At 49.4% G+C, this 21,155-nt stretch overlaps 2 protein-coding genes across 2 annotated transcripts in view; both read left to right on the top strand.

The window, feature by feature from the left end:
• Positions 1-21,155, top strand: part of LOC140207344 (oxidized low-density lipoprotein receptor 1-like) — a 172,532-nt gene that overhangs the window by 119,037 nt on the left and 32,340 nt on the right. The window lies entirely within an intron of this gene.
• Positions 10,254-21,097, top strand: LOC140207420 (uncharacterized). Its single transcript, XM_072275946.1, has 7 exons — positions 10,254-10,383; positions 11,847-11,966; positions 14,399-14,515; positions 15,357-15,644; positions 18,379-18,521; positions 18,823-18,887; positions 19,954-21,097. Exons 1-7 carry the CDS (start codon positions 10,254-10,256, stop codon positions 20,141-20,143), a joined length of 1,053 nt encoding a protein of 350 aa, XP_072132047.1. The 3' UTR covers positions 20,144-21,097.

Genomic DNA, 21,155 nt, shown 5'->3' with positions numbered 1-21,155 from the left:
AATTATATTTTGCCTCCTATGTGCCAGGGTCCGGGATATCTCAAACCGAATCCCAAGCATTCAGAAGTGCGTGGCTCAAAAGCCTGACGTCTGTTTACTGAGGAAGTATGATTAAATTCATACTGCAATTTGTGAGGGAGTAGCATAAGTCACAGGTATCAGTACCACAATGGAGTAATGGGATTTGCAGAGGCATCAGAGAGGAGCTTGCCCAGGTGGAACGGCTGGGATACTGGCGGGCATGACGGCAGAACAGACATGGCTGAAACTTCTGGTAATTGTACACAATGAGCAAGATAGATTAGTCTCACAAATGAAGATGTTCCCAAATGGTAGGGGTAGGCAACCGTGGCTGACACAGGAAGTTGACGACTGCAGTTAAGCCAAGGGAGGGACATACTGTATAACGTAGCAAAAATGAGTGGGAAGACTGATGATTTGGAAGCTTTTAAAATCCAACAAAAGGCAACTAAAAAGGCTATAAATGGAAGAAAATGAACATGACAACAAACTAGCTAATAATATAAAGCAGGATAACAAAAGTATTTTTTCTTTCAGTGGTACAAAGGATAATGGAAAGGTGAGAGTTGATACTGGGCCACATGAAAATAATGCTAGTGAGGTAGTAACGGTGACAAAGAGGTGGCAGATGGACGTAAGTTGTACTTTGCATAATTCTTCTCTGTGGAAGAAACCAGCAGCGTGCCAGAGATACCTGAGTGTAAATGTGCAGGAGAGAGTGCTATTACCATTACAAAGGACAATAAATTGGCAAATAGGATACAGTATTGGGAAATGTATGATAATTCCTTTTAGTGGAAGGAACAATAGGGTAGTCTGTTATCTCAATGCGGAGACTTTTCAAACATCATTGTGTAGAGGGGCTTTGGTCCCTTGTGCAAGACTTCCAGAAGTTTAATTTACAGGTTGAGTCTGGGGTAAGAAGGCAAATGACATGTTGACATTTATTGCAAGGGGAACGAATGAAAAAAAAAAAACAAGCAGATAATGGCGAGGCTTTATAAGACAACAGCACAGCCGCACTTGGAGTATTGGCAACAGATCTGGGCCCCATATCTCAGAAAGGATGTGTGTCATTGGAGAGAGTCTAGATGAAGTTCACAAGGATAATTCTGCAAAAGAAGAGGTTAACGTATGAACAGCGTTAGGCATCTTTGGGTCTGTACTCACTGGAATTGAGAAGAATGGGTCACGATCTAGTTGAAACTACCGAATGTTGAAAGGATGAGATGGGATGGATGTGGAGGGATGTTTCCTCTGGTGGGGATATCAAGAACTAGAGGGCACATACTCAAAATTGCGCGGCGATCGTTTAGAACAGAAGCAAAGAAGAGTTTTTGTAGCTAGAGAGAAGCAAATATGCGGAATTTTCTGCCACAAACCGTTGTGGAAGCCAAGCCCGTGGGTATATTTCTGCGAAATTTGACAGTTTTCTGATTGTTGAGGACATCAAATTACATGGCGAGAGGGCAGGTGTATAGGGTTGAGTGGGATCCGGGATCAACTATGATGAGAGTAGCAAAGCAGTTTTGATCGTTTGAATGGCCTAATTATTTGCATAGGTCTTCTGGTAGTATGATCTCCAATTTCAGCAATTCCACTTATATCTCAGGGGAACAACATTGCTCATAATACTACAAATGAGCCCTCTCCAGTGCCTTGCAAAGCCTAAACATTAAATCTTTACTCTTATATTCTGGTCATCTGGATATGAATGCGAACATTGCAATTATCTTCCTCACCACCGACGACACCTGTAAATTAACCTTCAGGGAATCCTTCACCAGGACTCCCAAACCTCAGTACGCCGTAGATTATTGATCTTTTTTTAAAAAAAAAACAGTGTACACTTTTATTTCTTCTATAAGATTGCATGACCATACACCTTTGGCCATTGTATTCCATCTGCCAGTACTTTATCCATTCTCCTCATCTGTATAAGGCATGCAGCGTCTCTGCTTCAACACTACCTGTATATCGGAAACGTTATGACCGATCTGCACGGACTGTGGTTTCAGAATGAGGAAGTCAAACAATATTTTGCAGAGGGAGATGCAACGGCTCAGGATTTGGAGCTTGTTGACGAGAGATGAGGAAATGATGGTGCTGAACGCCGAGCTGTTGCCAGTCACACCGCAACTTGACATGAGTATTGCTGTTGTCCAGATGGTCCAGGGCCTAGTGCAGAGTAAGTGAAATGGTGTTCCTTGTGGGTACGGATGGCATGGATATGACGTATGGCGAGGGAGTACAGGGAGTTAGGTGCTAAGTTAAAGGGCAGGATGTCCAGGGTAGTGATCTCAGGATTGCTGATCACGCCGCGTGCTAGTGAGCCCAGAACCAGGAAAACGATACAGTTCACAGTTCAGGGTTCGGACTAGTTGCAGAGGGATGGGAGCCTGAACACCAGAACAGTTCATGGAGAATATTTGGAGCCAGATGGCGGTAAGACCTCAAACAATGTTCGGAATCATACGGTTCAGCTCAGGGCAACTCGTGCCCTGCGCTGCTTACATTTCAATGCAGAAGGATCGTCAGAAAGGCCGGTAATTGTGCTGACGATAAGGTGACTGGTTTACAAAAGAGGCGATGTGTACTGAGGAGAGGTTGTTGACTGAGGGAAATCGCAGTCAATCCGCTGAGTTGCAACTTACTTATACTTACTTTATATTTTATACGTTATTGTCGCCAAACAATTGATACTAGAACGTACAAACATCACAGCGATATTTGATTCTGCCCTTCCCGCTCCCTGGATTTCCAATATTAAATATTAAAAACAATATTCAAATTGTAAAAATTAGCAAATGTTAAAAAAAAATATATAAATCTTAAATAGAAAATAGAAAAAATGGAAAGTAAGGTTGTGCAAAAAAAAAACCGAGAGGCAGGTCCGGATATTTGGAGGGTACGGCCTGATCCGGGTCAGGATCCGTTCAGTGGTCTTATCACAGTTGGAAAGTAGCTGTTCCCAGATCTTGTCGCACGAGTCTAAACTCCTGAGCCTTCAACCGGATGGTACAGGGGCGAAAAGTGTGCTGGCAGGGTGGGTCGTGTCCTTGATATCCTGGAAGCACTGCTCCGACAGCGTGCGGTGTAAAGCGAGTCCAAGGACAGCAGATTGGTTTGTGTGACGTGCTGCGCCGTGTTCACTATCTGCTGCAGCTTCTTTCGGTCTTGGACAGGACAACTTCCATACCAAGTTCTGATGCACCCTAGGAGAATGCTTTCTACGGTGCTTCTACAAATAAATAAATAAATAAATAAAATAGTGAGGCTTTTAGGGGACAGGACAAATTTCTGTAGTTTTCTCCGGAAGTAAAGGCGCTGGTGGGCCTTCTTGGCAGTGAGCTCTGCTTGGTTGGACAAAGTCAGATCATTTGTCATATTGACCACGAGGAACTTAAAGCTTTTGACCTGTTCCCCTTGCGCACCACCGATGTAAATTGGGTCGTGCGTTCCGCTACTCCTTCTGAAGTCAATAACCAATTCCTTCGTCTTGCTGAGGTTGAGGGATAGGTTATTGTCTTCGCACCATGCCGCTAGGTTCTTAATTTCGTCTCTGTACTCAAACTCAACATTACCAAAAATACGGCCTACAATTGTTGTGTAATCAGCAAACTTATATATTGAGTTTGATGGAAACTTGGCTACACAATTATGGGTGTACTGTAGGTACAGGAGGGGGCTGAGTACACAGCCTTCCGGGGCACCGGTGCTCAGAGTGATTGTAGAGGAGAGCTTATCCCCTATGTTTACAGCCTGTATCCTGTCTGTGAGGAAGTTGAGATCCAGCTGCAGATCTGAGTGCTGAGGCCCAGGTTCCGGAGCTTAGGAATTAGTTTATTTGCGATGATGGTATTAAAGGCAGAGCTGCAGTCAATGAGAAGGAGCCTTACGCATGCGTCTTTATTCTCCAGGTGTTTCAAGTAGGAATGTAGGGCCAGAGAGATGGCATCTTCCGTTGACCTGTTGCTCCGGTAGGCGAATTGCAAAGCATCGAGGTTGACCGGTAGGCTGTGGTTGATGTGTGCCATAACCAATCTCTCGAAGCATTTCATAGCAAATGATTTCAGAGCCACAGGTCGATAGCCATTCAGCCATGCCACCTTGCTCTTTTTCGGCCCTGGGGTTATCGTTTCCTTCTGAAAACACGAGGGGATCTTAGACTGAAGCAAGGAGCAGTAGTTGATGTCAGCAAACACTCCAGCTAGCTCACTTGCACACGCCCTGAGAAACCGTCCTGGGACGCCGTCTGAGCCCGTCGCCTTCCTTGGATTTATCTTCAGGAAGGCCCATCTAACGTCCTCCTCGGTGACGATGAATCTCGATGCCACCAGGTCCGGTTCATCCGGAGGGAGCGTGACGCTCCTCTTCTGATCGACCCTTGAGTAAAATACGTTAACTTCGTCATGAAGAGAAACGCCACAGTCATTGATGTAAAGAAAAGTTGGACATCATCGGAAAGGATAAATGCAGGCCTGAAGGTGTTGAATTTGAACGCACGCGGTAACACAAAGATGAACTTGCAGCACAGTTGCAGATTGGCATGCGTGATGTTGTAGGCGTCACTGAATCATGGAGGAAAGATTGCTGTGGGAGCTTCATGCCCAAGGATACACATTCTGTTGAAGGAACGGGCGGGGATGCAGAGAGGGTGTTTTTGCTTTGATGGCAAAAATGAAATCAAGTCGTCATAAAGAGATGACATCCAAGCAACTGACACAAAATGCTGGAACAACTCAGCAGGCCGGCCGGCATCTCTGGGAAAGAATACAGACGACGTTTCGGGCCGAGTCCTTTCAGCAGTAACCTAGGGTCGCTGGGTGTTGAATCACTGAGGTTAGGAATAAAGTAACGCTACGATATGATCAACTGGTCGGAATTCTATACACACACCCAAACAGTAGTAACGATCTGGCCTATAATTTACAAAGGGACATAGAAAATGCATGCCAAAAGGACAATGTTGCTATCGTCATGGGGGACTACAGTGTGCAGGTAGATTGGGAAAATCATGTTGGTGCTGGATTCTAGGAGGGGTACTTCTCGAGTGCATACGATTGTCATTTTAGAGCAACTCTGGATTGGATGTTGTTCAGTCAACCATAACTGATTAGATAGCTTGAGGTAAAAAAAGAAAACAACACTCGGGGGCGAGTGACCATAACATGAAAAGTTTCATCCTTCAGTTTGAAGAGAAGAAGCTCAAATCAAATGTATCAGTATTACAATAGGGGAGAAAAGAACTACAGAGGTATGAGGGAAGAGTTGTCCAGAATCGAATGGAGAAGAACACTGGCAGGGATGACGGCAGAGCAGCAATGGCTGGAATTTCTGTGAAAAATTCGGAAGGAACAGAATATGTAGACCCCAAAGAGGAAGATCTATTCTAAAGGAAAGCTGACACAATCGCGGTTAACAGATGATGACAAAGACGACATAAAAGCTAAAAAGAGGGCATATGATAGAGCAAAGATTGGTGGGAAGATGGACGTTTGAGAAGTGTTTAAAAACAAACCTAAAGTAATTTAAAAAGTAACTAAGGAGGTAAAGATGGAATATGGAATTAAACTAGCCGATAATATTAAAGAGGATGCCTAAAGTTTCTTCAGATAGTTGAACCGGAAAGAGATGCGAAAGTGGATATAGGACCGATGGAAAATAATGCTCGACCGGTAGCAATGGGGAGAAAGAAATGGCAGATGGAAGGAATAAGTATTTTACACCAGTCGTCAACGTGGAAGACACTACCCGTATGGTGTAAGTTTCAGGAGTCCGGGTGCCTGAAGTGTGAGAAGTTACCATGACGAGAGAGAAGTTTCCTGGGATACGGAAAGGTCTAAAGGTAGATGAGCCAAATCGACTTGTTGGTCTACACGCCTAGGCTCTGAAAAAAAGTGGCTGAAGAGATGTGGAGCCATTGGGAATGATCTTTCAAGCAACACTAGATTATGGAATGGTTCCGGAAGACTGAAAATTGTAAATGCCACCGCTTATTTCAAGAACAGAGAAATACAGAAGAAAGGAAACTATAGGCCAATTAGTCTAACTTCAGTGGCTGGGAAGATAGTGGAGTCCATTATTAAAGATGAGGTCGCAGGTTACTAGAAGGCCCCTGATAAGATAGGCCGGAGTTCCTTTGAGGGAAAATCTTGCCTGACAAATCTGTTGCAATTTTTGATGAGAAAACACGGAGATTCACAAAGGAGAATCGGTTGATGTCGTGTTCTTTGGATGTCAGAAGGCCTTTGACAAGGGGCTACACATGAGACTGCTCACAAGCTCAGAGCTCATGGCATTGCAGGAAAGGTTCTGGTACCATGGCTGCCGGTGACTCATCGTGTTCCACAGGGGTCTACGTTTGGAGCGATACGTTTTACATTATATTTCCATAACGGATTTGAAGGACTTTTGGCAAAGTTTGCAAAACATATGAAGATAGGCGGAGGGGCAGGCAGTTTTGAGGAAGTAGAATGTGTAGAGGACGACTTAGACAAATTAGGTGAATAGTCAAAGAAATGTCAGATGAATACAGTGTCGGGAATGGGAATGCCCCGCACCTTGGCGGAAGAAATAGTAGCGTAGCCCATTTTCGAACTGGAGAGAAAATTAAAAAAAACAATCTGAGACTGACACTGACGGGGACGTGTGAGTCCTTGTGCAGGATTCCCTGAAGGTTAATTTGCATGTTGAGTCTGTGATCAGGAAGTCCAATGCCATGTGACCATTTATTTCCAGGGAATATAAACACACGGATTTTACGTTCTGAAATCATTATGCACTGGTGAAGCCTCTCGTGGAGTACTGTGACCTGTGTTGGGCCGCTTAGCTTACAAAGGCTGTGCGGAATCTGGACAGGGCTTAAAGGAGTTTCACGGAAATAATTTGGGGTTTAAAACGATTGTCATATGAAGAGCGTATTTTGGCTCTGGCACAGTATTGATTGGAATTCAGAAGGAAGAGAGGTGACTTCATGGAAATCTTTCGAATGGTAAAAGATCTTGCTAAAGTGGATGTAGCGATAATTTATCCTGTACTGAGCGAGGCAGAGACCAGAGTGTACAGCCGCGGAAGAGAGGGACGTCCTATTTTCACGTCTTATCCCTCTGAATTCCAGTGAGTACAGGAACAGACCCATGAAATGTTCCCCATATGACAAGCCATTCAATCCCAGAGTCATTCGTGTGAACCGTCTTTGAACCTTGTCCAATGTAAGCTCATACTCTCCTCGATAAAGGGCCAGAAACCGCCCTCGACGCTCCGAATGAGGCCTCGCCAGTGCCTTATAAAGTCTCAAAATTACATCTGTATTTATATATTCTGGACCACCCGCAATGAATGCTATCACCACATCTGCCTTCGTCACCACTAATTCAACCTAAAATTTACCCTTAAAGGAATCCTGCACGTGATCTCCCAAACCCCTTTGTAACAAAGACATTGTAATTTTCCCTCCGTTTATTCTCCATTTCCTCCACTCTCTGTGTTCACCGGGATTTGTGAGGGGGATGGGGGAAAGTTGGCAACGGGTTTTACTCCTTTTCCCACCGGCTATCGGTCCCTCGGTTCTGGGCCTGTGCGCAAATGTGTGTGGATAAGCCAGTCATGTAGTTCCTGTCGTGTGCAATCTCTCCACCCCGCCCCCGCCCACTCCTCGCCCTCGCTTCCTTCCTCTTCCCTCCTCAACACAACGGCTCTCAGACACGCAGGAGCAACCTCTGAGGCAGACACACAATTCAAGCTTCTGGAACTGAGAGAGGTAGGGAGGTGGTGGGGAGGGGAGGAATGGGGAGAGGGAGAGCAGGAACGGGTTACCAGTGAGGGTGGTAGGTGAGGGAGATGGAGGGAGAGGGAGGGAAGGAGTGATGAGGGTGGGGAGTGGGGGAGAGGGTTGCAGTGAAGGGGCAAAGGGAGGGAGGGAGGGAGGGAGAAAAAGATGAACAGTGCTGTGGTAAAGAATGAGAAGCGAGGGAGGGGTCGAAGGAAGGGACAGAGAAAGGAAGTAAGGAAACGGGACGAGGGGAGTGCGGGGAATGGGGGAGTCGGAGAATGCGAGAGACGGCTGGGTGTCCCGAGCCAAAAAGCTTCTAAACCCCTTCTCCACCGTAGAAAAGTCGGAATTGACGTGAACAGTGTTCGGAGAAAATAGGCGCAATAACACATGGTCACGGCGGAAGGTCTGTTGGTGGTAGAGAGGCAAAAAAGAACGGGGCAGGCAGATGCGGGAAAGAGAAGGTTCAGATAATAGGGAAGGTGATACTGAACGGGAAAGTGGGGGAAGTCGGACAAAGGTGTGGGAGAGAGTTGGAGGGGAAAAGGAAGAGAAGTGGAAGGAGAGAGAGGGGAGCAGAGAGAAAAGGGGAAAGGGAGGGAGACGGGGAAGAGGGGGAGAGAGGATGGGAGGGTAAAAGGAGAGAAAGAAGGGGAAAGAGGGGAGAGGTGAGAGGAAAAGGAAGTAGTGAAGAGGAGAGAAGGGAGGAGAAGAGAAGGGAGAATGAGACAGCGGAGAGAGAAAAAAGGGAGAGATGGAGAGAGAAAAAAAGAGAGGGAAGAGAACCAGAGAGAGAGAGAACAAAGCGAGACAGAGAGAAGGAGCAAGGGAGAGAGAGAGAGAGAGAGAGAGAGAGAGAGAGAGAGAGGGAGGGAGGGAGAGAGAAGGAGGGTGGGAGGTTGGGGAGAGGGAGTGATAGAAATGGGACAGTGCCAGAGAGTTTTGTATCTGAACCTGAAGTGTATAATGTTGCATGTTAGAGTGTGCGAAGGGATGGTGTGGAGTTGCTGAGAGCGTCCCCTAGTGTCTTATCTCGGGATTGTGTGATTTGGCCAACAAATCTAGCTTCACTGTGAGGACCAGGAGAGAAGACCTGAGGCCCTGGCGATAGGAGGAGAAGTGGGACCGTCCGATGCGAAATCAAGGATCCAACAGAGGATGAGGCAATGGTGGAAATGCAAATTTCCAAGAGAATAGAGAGTCTATATGAAAGACACAATTATCTCCGTATTTCCCTCGTCCTCTCTATGCACCTCCTTGCATTCTTTTCCTCTTTCTGCCGCCTTCGATTCCCCTCTCCCTCCATTGTGTATATTCCCTCTTTTTCAATTACTTTCCAAATCTCTCCTCCCCTTCTATTTCCACTTTCCCTTAACTGCACTCTCATTGCTGTCGACCACCCCGACGCACACCATCAATCCCTCCCCAACCCGCACACCCCACCCCTTTTCTCGGTTCTTCTCTTTATCGGTTGTTGGTGGGCGACGGCCTGGCAGCGCGGGTTTCCTCTATTGACGGTAGCATTCCTTTGTCAGGATCGGAGACTCGACAGGATGGCCGAGAGCGAGACCTACGCGAACATGCAGCTCACAAGAACGGACTCCCGGGCTCCTTTGACAGGTGAGTGGGCGGAGAAAGGGAGAGAGCTTCACTCTGTGTCTGACCCCGGGAGTGTGTAATGGGATGGTGTGGAGGGAGCTTCTCTCTGGGTCTGACCCCGGGAGTGTGTGATGGGACGATGTGGAGAGAGCTTCTCTCTGTGTCTGTCCGCGGGAGTGGGTGATGGGACGGTGTGGAGCGAGTTTCTCTCTGTGTCCGTCTGCGGGACTGTGTGATGGGATGGTGTGGAGAGAGATTCACCCTGTGTCTGACCCCGGGAGTGTGTGATGGGATGGTGTGGAGGGAGATACACTGTGTGTCTGACCCCGGGAGTGTGTGATGGGACGGTTTGGAGGGAGCTTCACTCTGTGTGTGACCCTGGGAATGTGTGATGGGACGGTGTGCAGGGAGAATCATTCTGTGTCTGACCCTGGGAATGTGTGATGGGACGGTGTGCAGGGAGAATCATTCTGTGTCTGACCCTGGGAATGTGTGATGGGACGGTTTGGAGGGAGATTCACTCTGTGTGTGACCCCGGGAGTGTGTGATGGGACGGTTTGGAGGGAGATACACTGTGTGTCTGACCCTGGGAGTATGTGATGTGACTGTGCGGAGGGAGATTCACTCTGTGTCTGACCCTGGGAATGTGTGATGGGACGGTGTGCAGGGAGAATCATTCTGTGTCTGACCGTGGGAATGTGTGATGGGACGGTGCGGAGGGAGATTCACTCTGTGTCTGACCCTGGGAATGTGTGATGGGACGGTTTGGAGGGAGAATCATTCTGTGTCTGACCCTGGGAATGTGTGATGGGACGGTTTGGAGGGAGATACACTGTGTGTCTGACCCCGGGAGTGTGTGATGGGACGATGGGGAGGAAGCCTCACCCTGATTCTCACCCTCACTGTTCTGTCACCAGCTGAACCTGATGTATCATACGTGCAACTAGATGTCACGGCCCTCTCAGCACCCCGGGTCCGGAGAGATGGAGGTCAGTTTCATCTTTGTTGGTTTGAATCTGTTTAGCTGATGTGTCCAGTCTTGTCGAGATATCTCAGGACAAGCGCACAGTTGACCCCTGTGATTCCCTCTTTGAGACTATGTCAGAGGGAACGCGTGAAGAGGCGATGAGGAAGGAACTCTGTGGGAAGTTCGGTGTAGAAGGTACCGTGAGGATTGAACACGGTGGAAGCGGGAGCCAGTGATTGATGGGGATGGTGCCCTCTGTGATGGGAAGAATAGTGAACGGAACGCTGTTGGACTGGGTAGAGGGATTGCTCAGAAGGAAAAAAAAAACATTGAGGAAGGAGTACTATGTAGTGGAGGGAATGCCGAGGGAAGGGTCCGTGAGGAGGCAACCCTGTGGGAGGGTAGGTAATTTGGGAACACCATGGTAGAGGTGGAGAGGAGGGTTGACAGTGGAATCGGCGGAGAGCAGCGACAGAGCTATAAATTTTGAACGACTGTCTACTTTCTAACCCACCTGCTCTCTCCTCTCATCTCCCTTTCTCTCCTTTCCGCCCCTCTCTCCTTCTCTCCTTCCACTCCCCGTCCCCTCACCCCCTCACTGCCCCATCCCTTCACACTCCGCTTTCCTTCCCCTCGGTCAATCACTCCATCTTTTTCACCACTCTTTCCCACTCTCCCCTTCTCTTCTCTGCCTACTGTCTCTAAACTCGCCCAATTATCAATGTCCTTCTCTCTTTCTCGCTTTTTTCCATTTCTCTGTCCCTTTCCCTCTCTCCAAACCTCTCCTGCTTTCCCCCACTCTCTCGCAGTCTCTCAATCCCTCACAAACCCAGGATTTCCGCATTCTTCAAACTCGCCCCTCTATCACACTACCCCCCCTCTCTCTCTTACGCTGTCTCCCCTTGTCTTTGCTCACTCTCTCTCTTCTCTCCCCGTCGCCGTATCTTCCGTTCATTTCCCACTCCGCACCCTATTCTCACTATCGTGCCTTCCCTCCCCCCCACCCCACCTCGCTGATGATCTTCTGCCTCTCGCTTCCCCACTTCGCACTTCCTCGATCTCTTTCCCCGGGCCCTCCCACTTTTCTCCTTCCCTCGCTCTCCCATCTCCCTTCCCTCTCTTTGCTATCTCGCTCAACCCTCTCACTCTCCCCTCACTCTTACCCTCTACCACGCACTCTCTCCCTCTGCCACCCTCGCCCCGTTCCCTCTCTCACGTTTTCCCACCCATCGCCCTTATCGCTCACCACACTCTCCTCCTTTCTGTCTCTTTCTTTCACTCTCTGTCTCCACACTCTCCCCGTTCCCTCACCTTCTGTCCCCCTGCCTGTAAACTTTCTCCCTACACTTCACTTTACCCTCTCTCCCGACTCTATCTCCGTCTCCCTCTGCTCCCTCTCTCTTTCCGCACTCCCCCCATACTAAAACCCATCTCTCCTCCTGTTATTTCTTTCTACCTCTCACATTCTCTACCTTTCTTTCCCAGACGGCCTGACTTCCACCTACGCAGAGGTGAACTTTCCGAAAGACCAGCGTGTCATCGGTGAGGATGATGCTCCTCCCATTGTCCCGGGGCCCAGAAAGCTGCCAACCAATGCCCAGACAGGTCAGAGTTCACAATAATGACGCCATTGTCGAGAAGGTCACTTGTCAGATGCAGACCTGTGTGTGTGTGTGTGTGTGTGTGTGTGTGTGTTTGTGTGTGTGTGTGTGTGTGTGTGTGTGTGTGTGTGTGTGTGTGTGTCTGTGTTTCTGTGTGTGTGTGTGTGTGTGTGTGTGTGTGTGTGTGTGTGTCTGTGTTTCTGTGTGTGTGTGTGTGTGTGTGTGTGTGTGTCTGTGTGTGTGTTTGTGTGTGTGTGTGTGTGTTTGTGTGTGTGTGTTTGTGTTTGTGTGTGTGTGTGTGTGTGTGTGTTTGTGTGTGTGTGTTTCAAATGCTTCAAACTTATCTCCCTCAACCACATTTCAGCCTGCTCCACATGCGGTCCACACCTTCTGGGTGCCAATATTTGTCACTAGCGTACCCAAATAAATTTATTTTCTCTCTCTCTTTACACCTGTGAGCTCTCGTCCTCGATTCTGCTTGATGTGCACATTTACCCTACCTGTGCCACTCAAGGTTGGATAGCCCTACTCTCCAAGGTATAAAGTCCCAACCTGCCCTACCTCTCTCCGTTACTCAGTCCCCCGAGTCGCGGCAACACCCTTGCAAATCTCCCTCTGCACTCTTTCCAACTCAGTGGCACCTCAAGGGTGGCGTTCTCAGGATTGCTGCCAGTGCTACGTGATAGTGATGGTATGAATTGGAGGAGATGGCAGTTGAATGTGTGGCTAAGGAGTTGGTGCAGGGAGCAGGGTTTCAGATTTTCAGATCATCAGGATCTCTTCTGGGGAGCATGGGACCTGTACAGATTGGATGGGTTGCACCTGAACTCGAGGGGGGGAGCAATATCCTTGTAGGTAGGTTTGCTAGCATGGTTCGGGAGGGTTTAAACTAATTTGCGAGTGGGATGGGACCCCGAGTGATAGAGCAGTGAAAGAAGTGCATGCAGTAAAGCCAAATCTAACATACAGACAGGCTTTGAGGAAAGAGAATCAAAATAAACCGTGTAAAGACAGTAAGGTAGACGGGCTGAAATGTGTGTACCTCAATGCAAGAAGCGTCAGGAACAAAGGTGATGAACTGAGAGCTTGGATACATACATGGAATTATGATGTAGTGGTCATTACAGAAACTTGGCTGGCACCAGGGCAGGAATGGATTCTCAATATTCCTGGATTTCAGTGCTTTGAAAGGGACAGAGAGGGCGGAAAAAGGGGAGGAGGGGCGGCATTACTGGTCAGAGATAGTATTACAGATACAGAAAGTGTGGTCAATGTAGCAAGATTCTCTTTTGAGTCAATATGTGTGGAAGTCAGGAACAGAAAGGGAGCAGTTACTCTACTGGGGGTATTCTATAGGCCCCCTGGTAGCAGCAGAGATACAGCGGAGCAGATTGGGGGGCAGATTTTGGAAAGCTGCAAAAATAACAGGGTTGTTATCATGGGTGACTTTAACTTCCCTAATATTGATTGGCACCTGATTAGTTCCAAGGGTTCAGATGGGGCAGAGTTTGTTAAGTGTGTCCAAGAGTGATTCCTGTCACAGTATGTGGACAGGCCGACCAGGGGGAATACCAGACTAGACTTAGTACTAGGTAATGAACCGGGTCAGGTCACAGATCTCTCAGTGGGTGAGCGTCTGGGGGACAGTGACCACCGCTCCCTGGCCTTTAACATTATTTGGAAAAGGATAGAATCAGAGAGGACGGGACATTTTTTTAATTGGGGAAAGGCAAATTATGAGGCTATAAACCTGGAACTTGTGGGTGTGAATTGGGATGATGCTTTTGCACGGAAATGTACTATAGACATGTGGTCGATGTTTAGAGGTTTCTTGCGGGATTTTAGGGATACCATTGTCCCGGTGACGAACATAAAGAATGGTAGGGTGAAGGAACCATGGGTGACCAGTGAGGTGGAAAATCTAGTCAGCTGGAAGGCAGCATACATGAGGTTTAGGAAGCAAGGATCAGATGAGTCTATTGAGGAATATATGTTTCCAACGTCTATACATCATATGTCTGGAACAAAAAAACAACAACAAAGCGGGCAAAGAATAATACAACTGTGAAGACTAATAAACTCTGAATCGAAACGGCAAATACCCCCGTGGATCCCATATATCATAATCCTCTGGATAAATCTCCCTGCGGGACCTAGTCAAAAGCCAAAATTATGTTCCCATAGTCAAGATCCACGACTGTAACTTCATCGATTACCTTAGAGAGAGAAACGAAAATCTATAGAATCAGGCAGACGCTTTCAGCAATTACCGAGACAAGGAATTTGAACTCACAGCAATGACGGATAAAAGTAGATGGGAGTGAGAGAGGGAGGGGTTGATCGTGGTGGAAGGAGAGAGTGCGGATGGTGGCTGGAAGGAAGTACCACTGGGGGAGACGGCTGAATTCACGCACACGCTGAATGGTCTCTTTACAGGTACGCATAAACAGCAGCCGAAAGAGAACATCGGAAATAGATCGTACCTTAATATCTGCCTACTCTGCCCCGTTACGACCATTCTTGTCGCGATAGTGACCGGGCTCTTGATCTACGGTGAGTCGAACGGGCTCCGGGTAGAGTCCGGCAGTAAACAAGCAGAGTGCAATAACATGTTAGCGTAAAATCTCACAGTGATGACGACACGCCCCTGAACGTAACACAGACACACCCCTCGCCGTAACACCGAAGCACCTCTCGCCGTAAACCTGACACACCTCGAATCGTGACAATGACACGGCCGTTACCGTTACACAATCAGGACTCATCCTGACACCGACACGCCATTCACCTTAACAGCAACGATCCTGTCACCGTAACACGGACACGCCCCTGTACCCGACACGCTTACGGCCCTCACCGTGACACAGACATAGCACTCACAGTGATAGCAACGTAACCCTCACTGTGACATCGACATGCCCCTGACTGACTCACTTCTCAAGGCGATACCGAAACACACGTCACAGTGACACCGACACGTCTCTCACCGCAACACGGACAAGTCCCCCACTGTGAGAGGAAATCCAGAATCACCGTGATACTTACACAGCCCCCATCGTAACGCCAACAAATCTCTTATCGGGATACTGACGTGCCGGTCAGTGTGACACAGACACGCACGTCACGGTAGCGCAGACGTCCCTCGCTGTAAGTCCAACACACCTGCAACTATGATATATACACGATCTCCACCGCGATAGAATCACGCCTCTCGCTGTGACACGAAAGTAACACACTTTCACTGCAACACTCGTCACCGTGACACTTATACGCTGCTGGACATGAATAGCACCGTACCGTGTCACTGACACACCACCACTGCGTCCCGCCCAACACCGTGACGCCGACTCACGGGTCAGTGTAAACTCTAACCGTCCTTCACCATCTCTCTCAGTGTCACAGATTCATCAGTCTCAGATCACCTCCTACCGAGATTACCAGCTACTTTGGGAGCAGTATCAGGAGATGAACAGGACACAGATCCAATATCGACATCAGGTCCATGAGCTGAAGTTAAGACTTGAATCCAAGACATTCGAGAACTCCCGTCTGAATCTCTCCCATGGCGCCTGTCTCCAGAATCTTTCTGTCCTCAACAACCAGCTCTCCATCTTCGAAAGGAAGCTCAGAACTGTCAGCGGAAACAAGGTTCAAATCTGCCAATTCCTGACCAGTAGCAGAGGTGAGGCAACATCATCGCCCTCTCACCACCTCCTCATGAGAGAGAGAGAGAGTGAGTGAGAGAGAGAGAGAGAGAGAGAGAGAGAGAGAGAGAGGAGGGAGGGAGATAAAGGGGGAGAGATTGGGGGTAAGAAACAGAGAAAGGAACACACACAAACACACACACACACACACACACACGCACACACACACACACACACACACACACACTCCACTCACAGCGATCACGACAAACTCCTCACTGAGATCCCAATATATCCCTCAACGTAACATCCAGGTACATCTCACCGAGACCCGGTACACATCTCATCAGGACACAGAAACATCTATCACAGTGTCACAGACACGCCCCTCAAAACAAAACCTACATTTACCGCACTGTGACACTGAATGAATCATCACTGTGCCACTGAGGCCGACTCGCAACTCACAGTGGCTCTGACATCACTGCCTGTGACAGCAGCACACCCGTCACATGGAAATCGACACGTCCCAAACCGTGGTACGCCTCGCACTGTGACACGAATCAAACACACCGTCTCTCTGTAACAATCGTCAACGTGACACGGACACACCACTCACCGTAACACTACACCCTTCTCAACATGAACCGCACAGTACCTCAGGGTAACACAGATAAACCAAAAACCGCACCGTGACGATGACTGATGCATCAGGGTTAACTATGAACATCCTTCACCGCCTCTCTCATATCACAGATTCGTCAAAGAGATAGACCAATAAATAGGACCCTGGGTGTGTGTGATAAAAGAGAGTGGAAGGATTTTTGTTCTGTATATCTGACCATTGAAGTGTGTGATAAGACGGCATGGTGGGTGCGTCGCTCTGCGTCTGACCTCTGTGTGACGGGTCTGTGTTGAGGGAGAGTCACCCGGTGTCTGACCCCAGGAATGTGTGATGGGCCGATGTGGAGAGAGATTCACTCTGTGTCTTACCCCGGGAGTGTGTGATGGGACGGTGCGGAGGGAGATTCACTCTGTGTCTGACCCCGGGAGTGTGTGATGGGACGGTGCGGAGGGAGATTCACTCTGTGTCTGACCCCGGGAGTGTGTGATGGGACGGTGTGGAGGAAGATTCACTCTGTCTCCGACCCCGGGAGTGTGTGATGGGACGGTGTGGACGGAGATTCACTCTGTGCCTGACCCCGGGAGTGTGTGATGGGACGGTGCGGATGGAGATTCACTCTGTGTCTGACCCCGGGAGTGTGTGATGGGATGGTGTGGAGGGAGATTCACTCTGTGCCTGACCCCGGGAGTGTGTGATGGGACGGTGTGGAGGGAGATTCACACTGTGTCTGACCCCGGGAGTGTGTGATGGGACGGTGCGGAGGGAGATTCACTCTGTGTCTGACCCCGGGAGTGTGTGACGGGACGGTGCGGAGGGAGATTCACTCTGTGTCTGACCCCGGGAGTGTGTGATGGGACGGTGCGGAGGGAGATTCACTCTGTGTGTGACCCCGGGAGTGTGTGATGGGACGGTGCGGAGGGAGATTCACTCTGTGTGTGACCCCGGGAGTGTGTGATGGGACGGTGCGGAGGGAGATTCACTCTGTGTGTGACCCCGGGAGTGTGTGATGGGACGGTGCGGAGGGAGATTCACTCTGTGTGTGACCCCGGGAGTGTGTGACGGGACGGTGCGGAGGGAGATTCACTCTGTGTGTGACCCCGGGAGTGTGTGATGAGACGGTGTGGAGGGAGATTCACTCTGTGTGTGACCCCGGGAGTGTGTGACGGGACGGTGCGGAGGGAGATTCACTCTGTGTGTGACCCCGGGAGTGTGTGATGGGACGGTGCGGAGGGAGATTCACTCTGTGTGTGACCCCGGGAGTGTGTGATGGGACGGTGTGGAGGGAGATTCACTCTGTGTGTGACCCCGGGAGTGTGTGATGGGACGGTGCGGAGGGAGATTCACTCTGTGTGTGACCCCGGGAGTGTGTGATGGGACGGTGTGGAGGGAGATTCACTCTGTGTGTGACCCCGGGAGTGTGTGATGGGACGGTGCGGAGGGAGATTCACTCTGTGTGTGACCCCGGGAGTGTGTGATGGGACGGTGCGGAGGGAGATTCGCTCTGTGTGTGACTCCGGGAGTGTGTGATGGGACGGTGCGGAGAGAGATTCACTCTGTGTGTGACCCCGGGAGTGTGTGATGGGACGGTGCGGAGGGAGATTCACTCTGTGTGTGACCCCGGGAGTGTGTGACGGGACGGTGCGGAGGGAGATTCACTCTGTGTGTGACCCCGGGAGTGTGTGATGAGACGGTGTGGAGGGAGATTCACTCTGTGTGTGACCCCGGGAGTGTGTGACGGGACGGTGCGGAGGGAGATTCACTCTGTGTGTGACCCCGGGAGTGTGTGATGGGACGGTGCGGAGGGAGATTCACTCTGTGTGTGACCCCGGGAGTGTGTGATGGGACGGTGTGGAGGGGGATTCACTCTGTGTTTGACCCCGGGAATGTGTGATGGGTCAGTATGGAGGGAGATTCACTCTGTGTGTGACCCCGGGAGTGTGTGATGTGCCGGTGCGGAGGGGAATTCACTCTGTGTCTGACCCCGGGAATGTGTGATGGGTCAGTATGGAGGGAGATTCACTTTGTGTGTGACCCCGGGAGTGTGTGTTGGGACCGTGTGGAGGGAGATTCACTCTGTGTGTGACCCCGGGAGTGTGTGATGGGACGGTGTGGGGGGAGATTGATTTTTCTTTATTCCTACATTTCAGTGGAAAAATGTTCGAAGTATTGGTTCAGACATGAAGAACGGTGTTATTTCTTCTCCACGTTTGAAACATCTTACGATGAAGCTAGGCAAGAGTGTTCAAACTTTGATTCAAGGCTTCTCGAAATCAATTCACAGGTTGAAGCGGTAAGTGTCACACCACGAGAAGAGATATTCACACAGCTCCCAACGTTTACCAGGATGAGAAGAACAGTGGTGGTCCCTGTAAATAGTGAAGCTTCCTCCACTCCGTCTCATCGCACACTCCCGGGGTCAGACACAGAGTGAATCCGCCTGCGCACCTTCCCATCACACACTCCCGGGGTCAGACACAGAGAGAACCTCCCTCCGCAGTCTCCCTTCACACACTCATGTTGTAATAATCCGAGAGAGGCTCCGTAAATAGTTTCCTATTCTAGGCATTAATCAAATGAATTTAATTTCACAGAGTTTTGTTTTCCGCGCTCTTGCCTCCCGTATCCCTGTATACTGGATTGGAAAATGCGAAGAAGGGTAAGATTTGGACTGATCTGCGGGGTGAGAGTTTGGGGATGACACGGTACTGACGGGAGAAAATTGGGTCAGTTTACGGACTGAAATAGGTTTGTTGGAAGAAGCGGTGCCACTGGGATTGTTTCAAGTCTGTCCGAGGTTGTCAGGTGAGGGAGGCACAATGGGAATATTTTGAGGAATGATTCGTGTCTGTCGAGGAAGGGTAGGGCACTGGGGACATCTTGAGGACTGGCAGGAACTCTAGGGAGAGATCAGTACCCTGGCATTATTTTGCTGACTGACGCAGGGCTGTGGGGAGTGCGAGATGCACCGTAATTAATTTAGAGAGTGACACGAAGTTATGGGGAGATGGAGGAAGCTTGGGACTGAGCTGATTTGTGAAAGAACAGTTGGGCAGCGGGATTACTTTAAGGACTGACAGAGATCTGAGGGGAGAGAGTGGGACAATTGAATTAGTCTGGAGACTGTGTGCAAAGAGTGGGTCAGTGGGATTTGTTTGTGGAATAAAGCAGGGCTTTGGGAGAGGGTTTGTCAGTGGTACAAATTTTGCGACGGACCCGTGTCTGTGGGTTGAGGGCGGTGCAGTGGGATTAGTTTGGATGCTGACACGAAGCTGTTGGGAGAGGAAGGGTCCATGGGATTAATTTGGGAAACGCCAAAGTTTTGCGGGAAGAAAGCAGGCCCCAGGGGTTCATTTCGGGACTGGCATAAGTCTGTGTGGAGAGGGTTGGGCAGAGGGATTTGTTTGGGGACGGAAATAGATTTGGGGGCAAGGTAGAGTTCGTCTGCTGGATTCGTATGGAGACTGATACAGCACTGTGAAGAGAAGGTGGGTCAGTGGGATTAGTCTGGCGACGGAACGCAGGCTGTGAGGAGTCCGCGGTGTTGTAACATTAGTTTGGAGACTGACACAGGGCTGTCCGGACCGATTGGGTCAGTGTGATTAGTTTGGGGACGGTCTCATGGCTGTGAGGAGAGCGCTGTTTAACAAGATTAGTTTCGCGAAGGTCGGGTTTACTGCTGCGCTATTTTGTCTGTGTTGAATTTTTTTAACCTTCATTGATAGAAAAGTGGCCTCTGGTTTGCTGTACTACGTGTCCTCTGGAACACCCGTCTGCATTCAGTGCCAACCGAGAGGAAGGAACTACCCTTGCAATCGTGATCGTCGTTTCATCTGCGAGAAGTCTACACCTTTATACCCAGCTATTCCTGAAAACATCCAGGATCTGTGTCAACAACCATTGGGGGCTTCATGAATCACGGGACTACCCCCTGTTTCTCCTCCTTCTCTCTTTTCTACTCTTCCTCCATCCATCATCCGAAATTCCCTCCCCACCCTCACTGCCGCTCCCTCCTACTCTGTTCTCCCACTCATTTCGCACTCCCATTCTCAGACACCGTGAAACCTCTCTACCCATCTATCCACTTATTTCTCATCATTTCCCCACCCCGTCCCGCTCTTCCCCAGTCACGCTTGCTCTCTCTCTTTCTCTCTCTGTCGGCACTCTCTCGCACTTTCTTCGCCCGCTCTTTCGCCGCTCCCGCTACCCAATTCTTTACCCTCTCTCCCTCTTTCTGCACCCCTCTACCCAATTCTCTCTCTCCCCCTCCCCGTTCTGTCCACACCCTCCGCCTCCCAGATCAGTTTTTCTTTCTCCTGTTCACCCACTCTCACTTCCACCCTGAGCCGTCTGGTTTTCGATACCCCGACCCAGGGTAAAAAAGTCTGTGCGCCTGCACTCTGTCTCTGCCCGTCTTGGGTTTATGCAACTCTGTAAGATTACAACTACGCTCCCGGGAATAAAGTACCGCCCTTCCCTCCCTCTCTCCATGACTCAGTCCCCCAAGTCCCTGAAATATCGCCGTAAATCTCCCTCTGGAGTCTTTCCAGCTCTATGGCATCTTTCCTGGAGCAGGGCGACCAAAACTGTGTGCGGCCTCACCGTCGTCTTGTACACTGCAATGTGACCTCCCGACTCCGGTACTCAGTGCCCCGACTGGTGAAGGCCAGCGTGCCAAGTGTCCTGCCCACTCGTATCGGATGTTTCCCACCGAAATCGTTATTTCATTTATTATCTGAAACTTATACGGCCTGGATTTCTTTTCTTTTGCAGTATCAGTACGGTGCAAATATGTTAAAATAATGTAAATTACAAATATTAATAAATACCGCAAACATGTCGCTCAGTCAAATATGGCAAGTAATGTGTAATGCAACATATTAATAAATGTAGCAAAAATGTCGATTTTGGTGCTCATGCATTCAAA

Source organism: Mobula birostris, chromosome 13 (genome assembly GCF_030028105.1).
Source record: "Mobula birostris isolate sMobBir1 chromosome 13, sMobBir1.hap1, whole genome shotgun sequence".
Taxonomy (NCBI): Eukaryota; Metazoa; Chordata; class Chondrichthyes; order Myliobatiformes; family Myliobatidae; genus Mobula; species Mobula birostris.
Note: the sequence above shows the minus strand (reverse complement) of the source record. Positions and strands in the feature narration are given on the sequence as shown.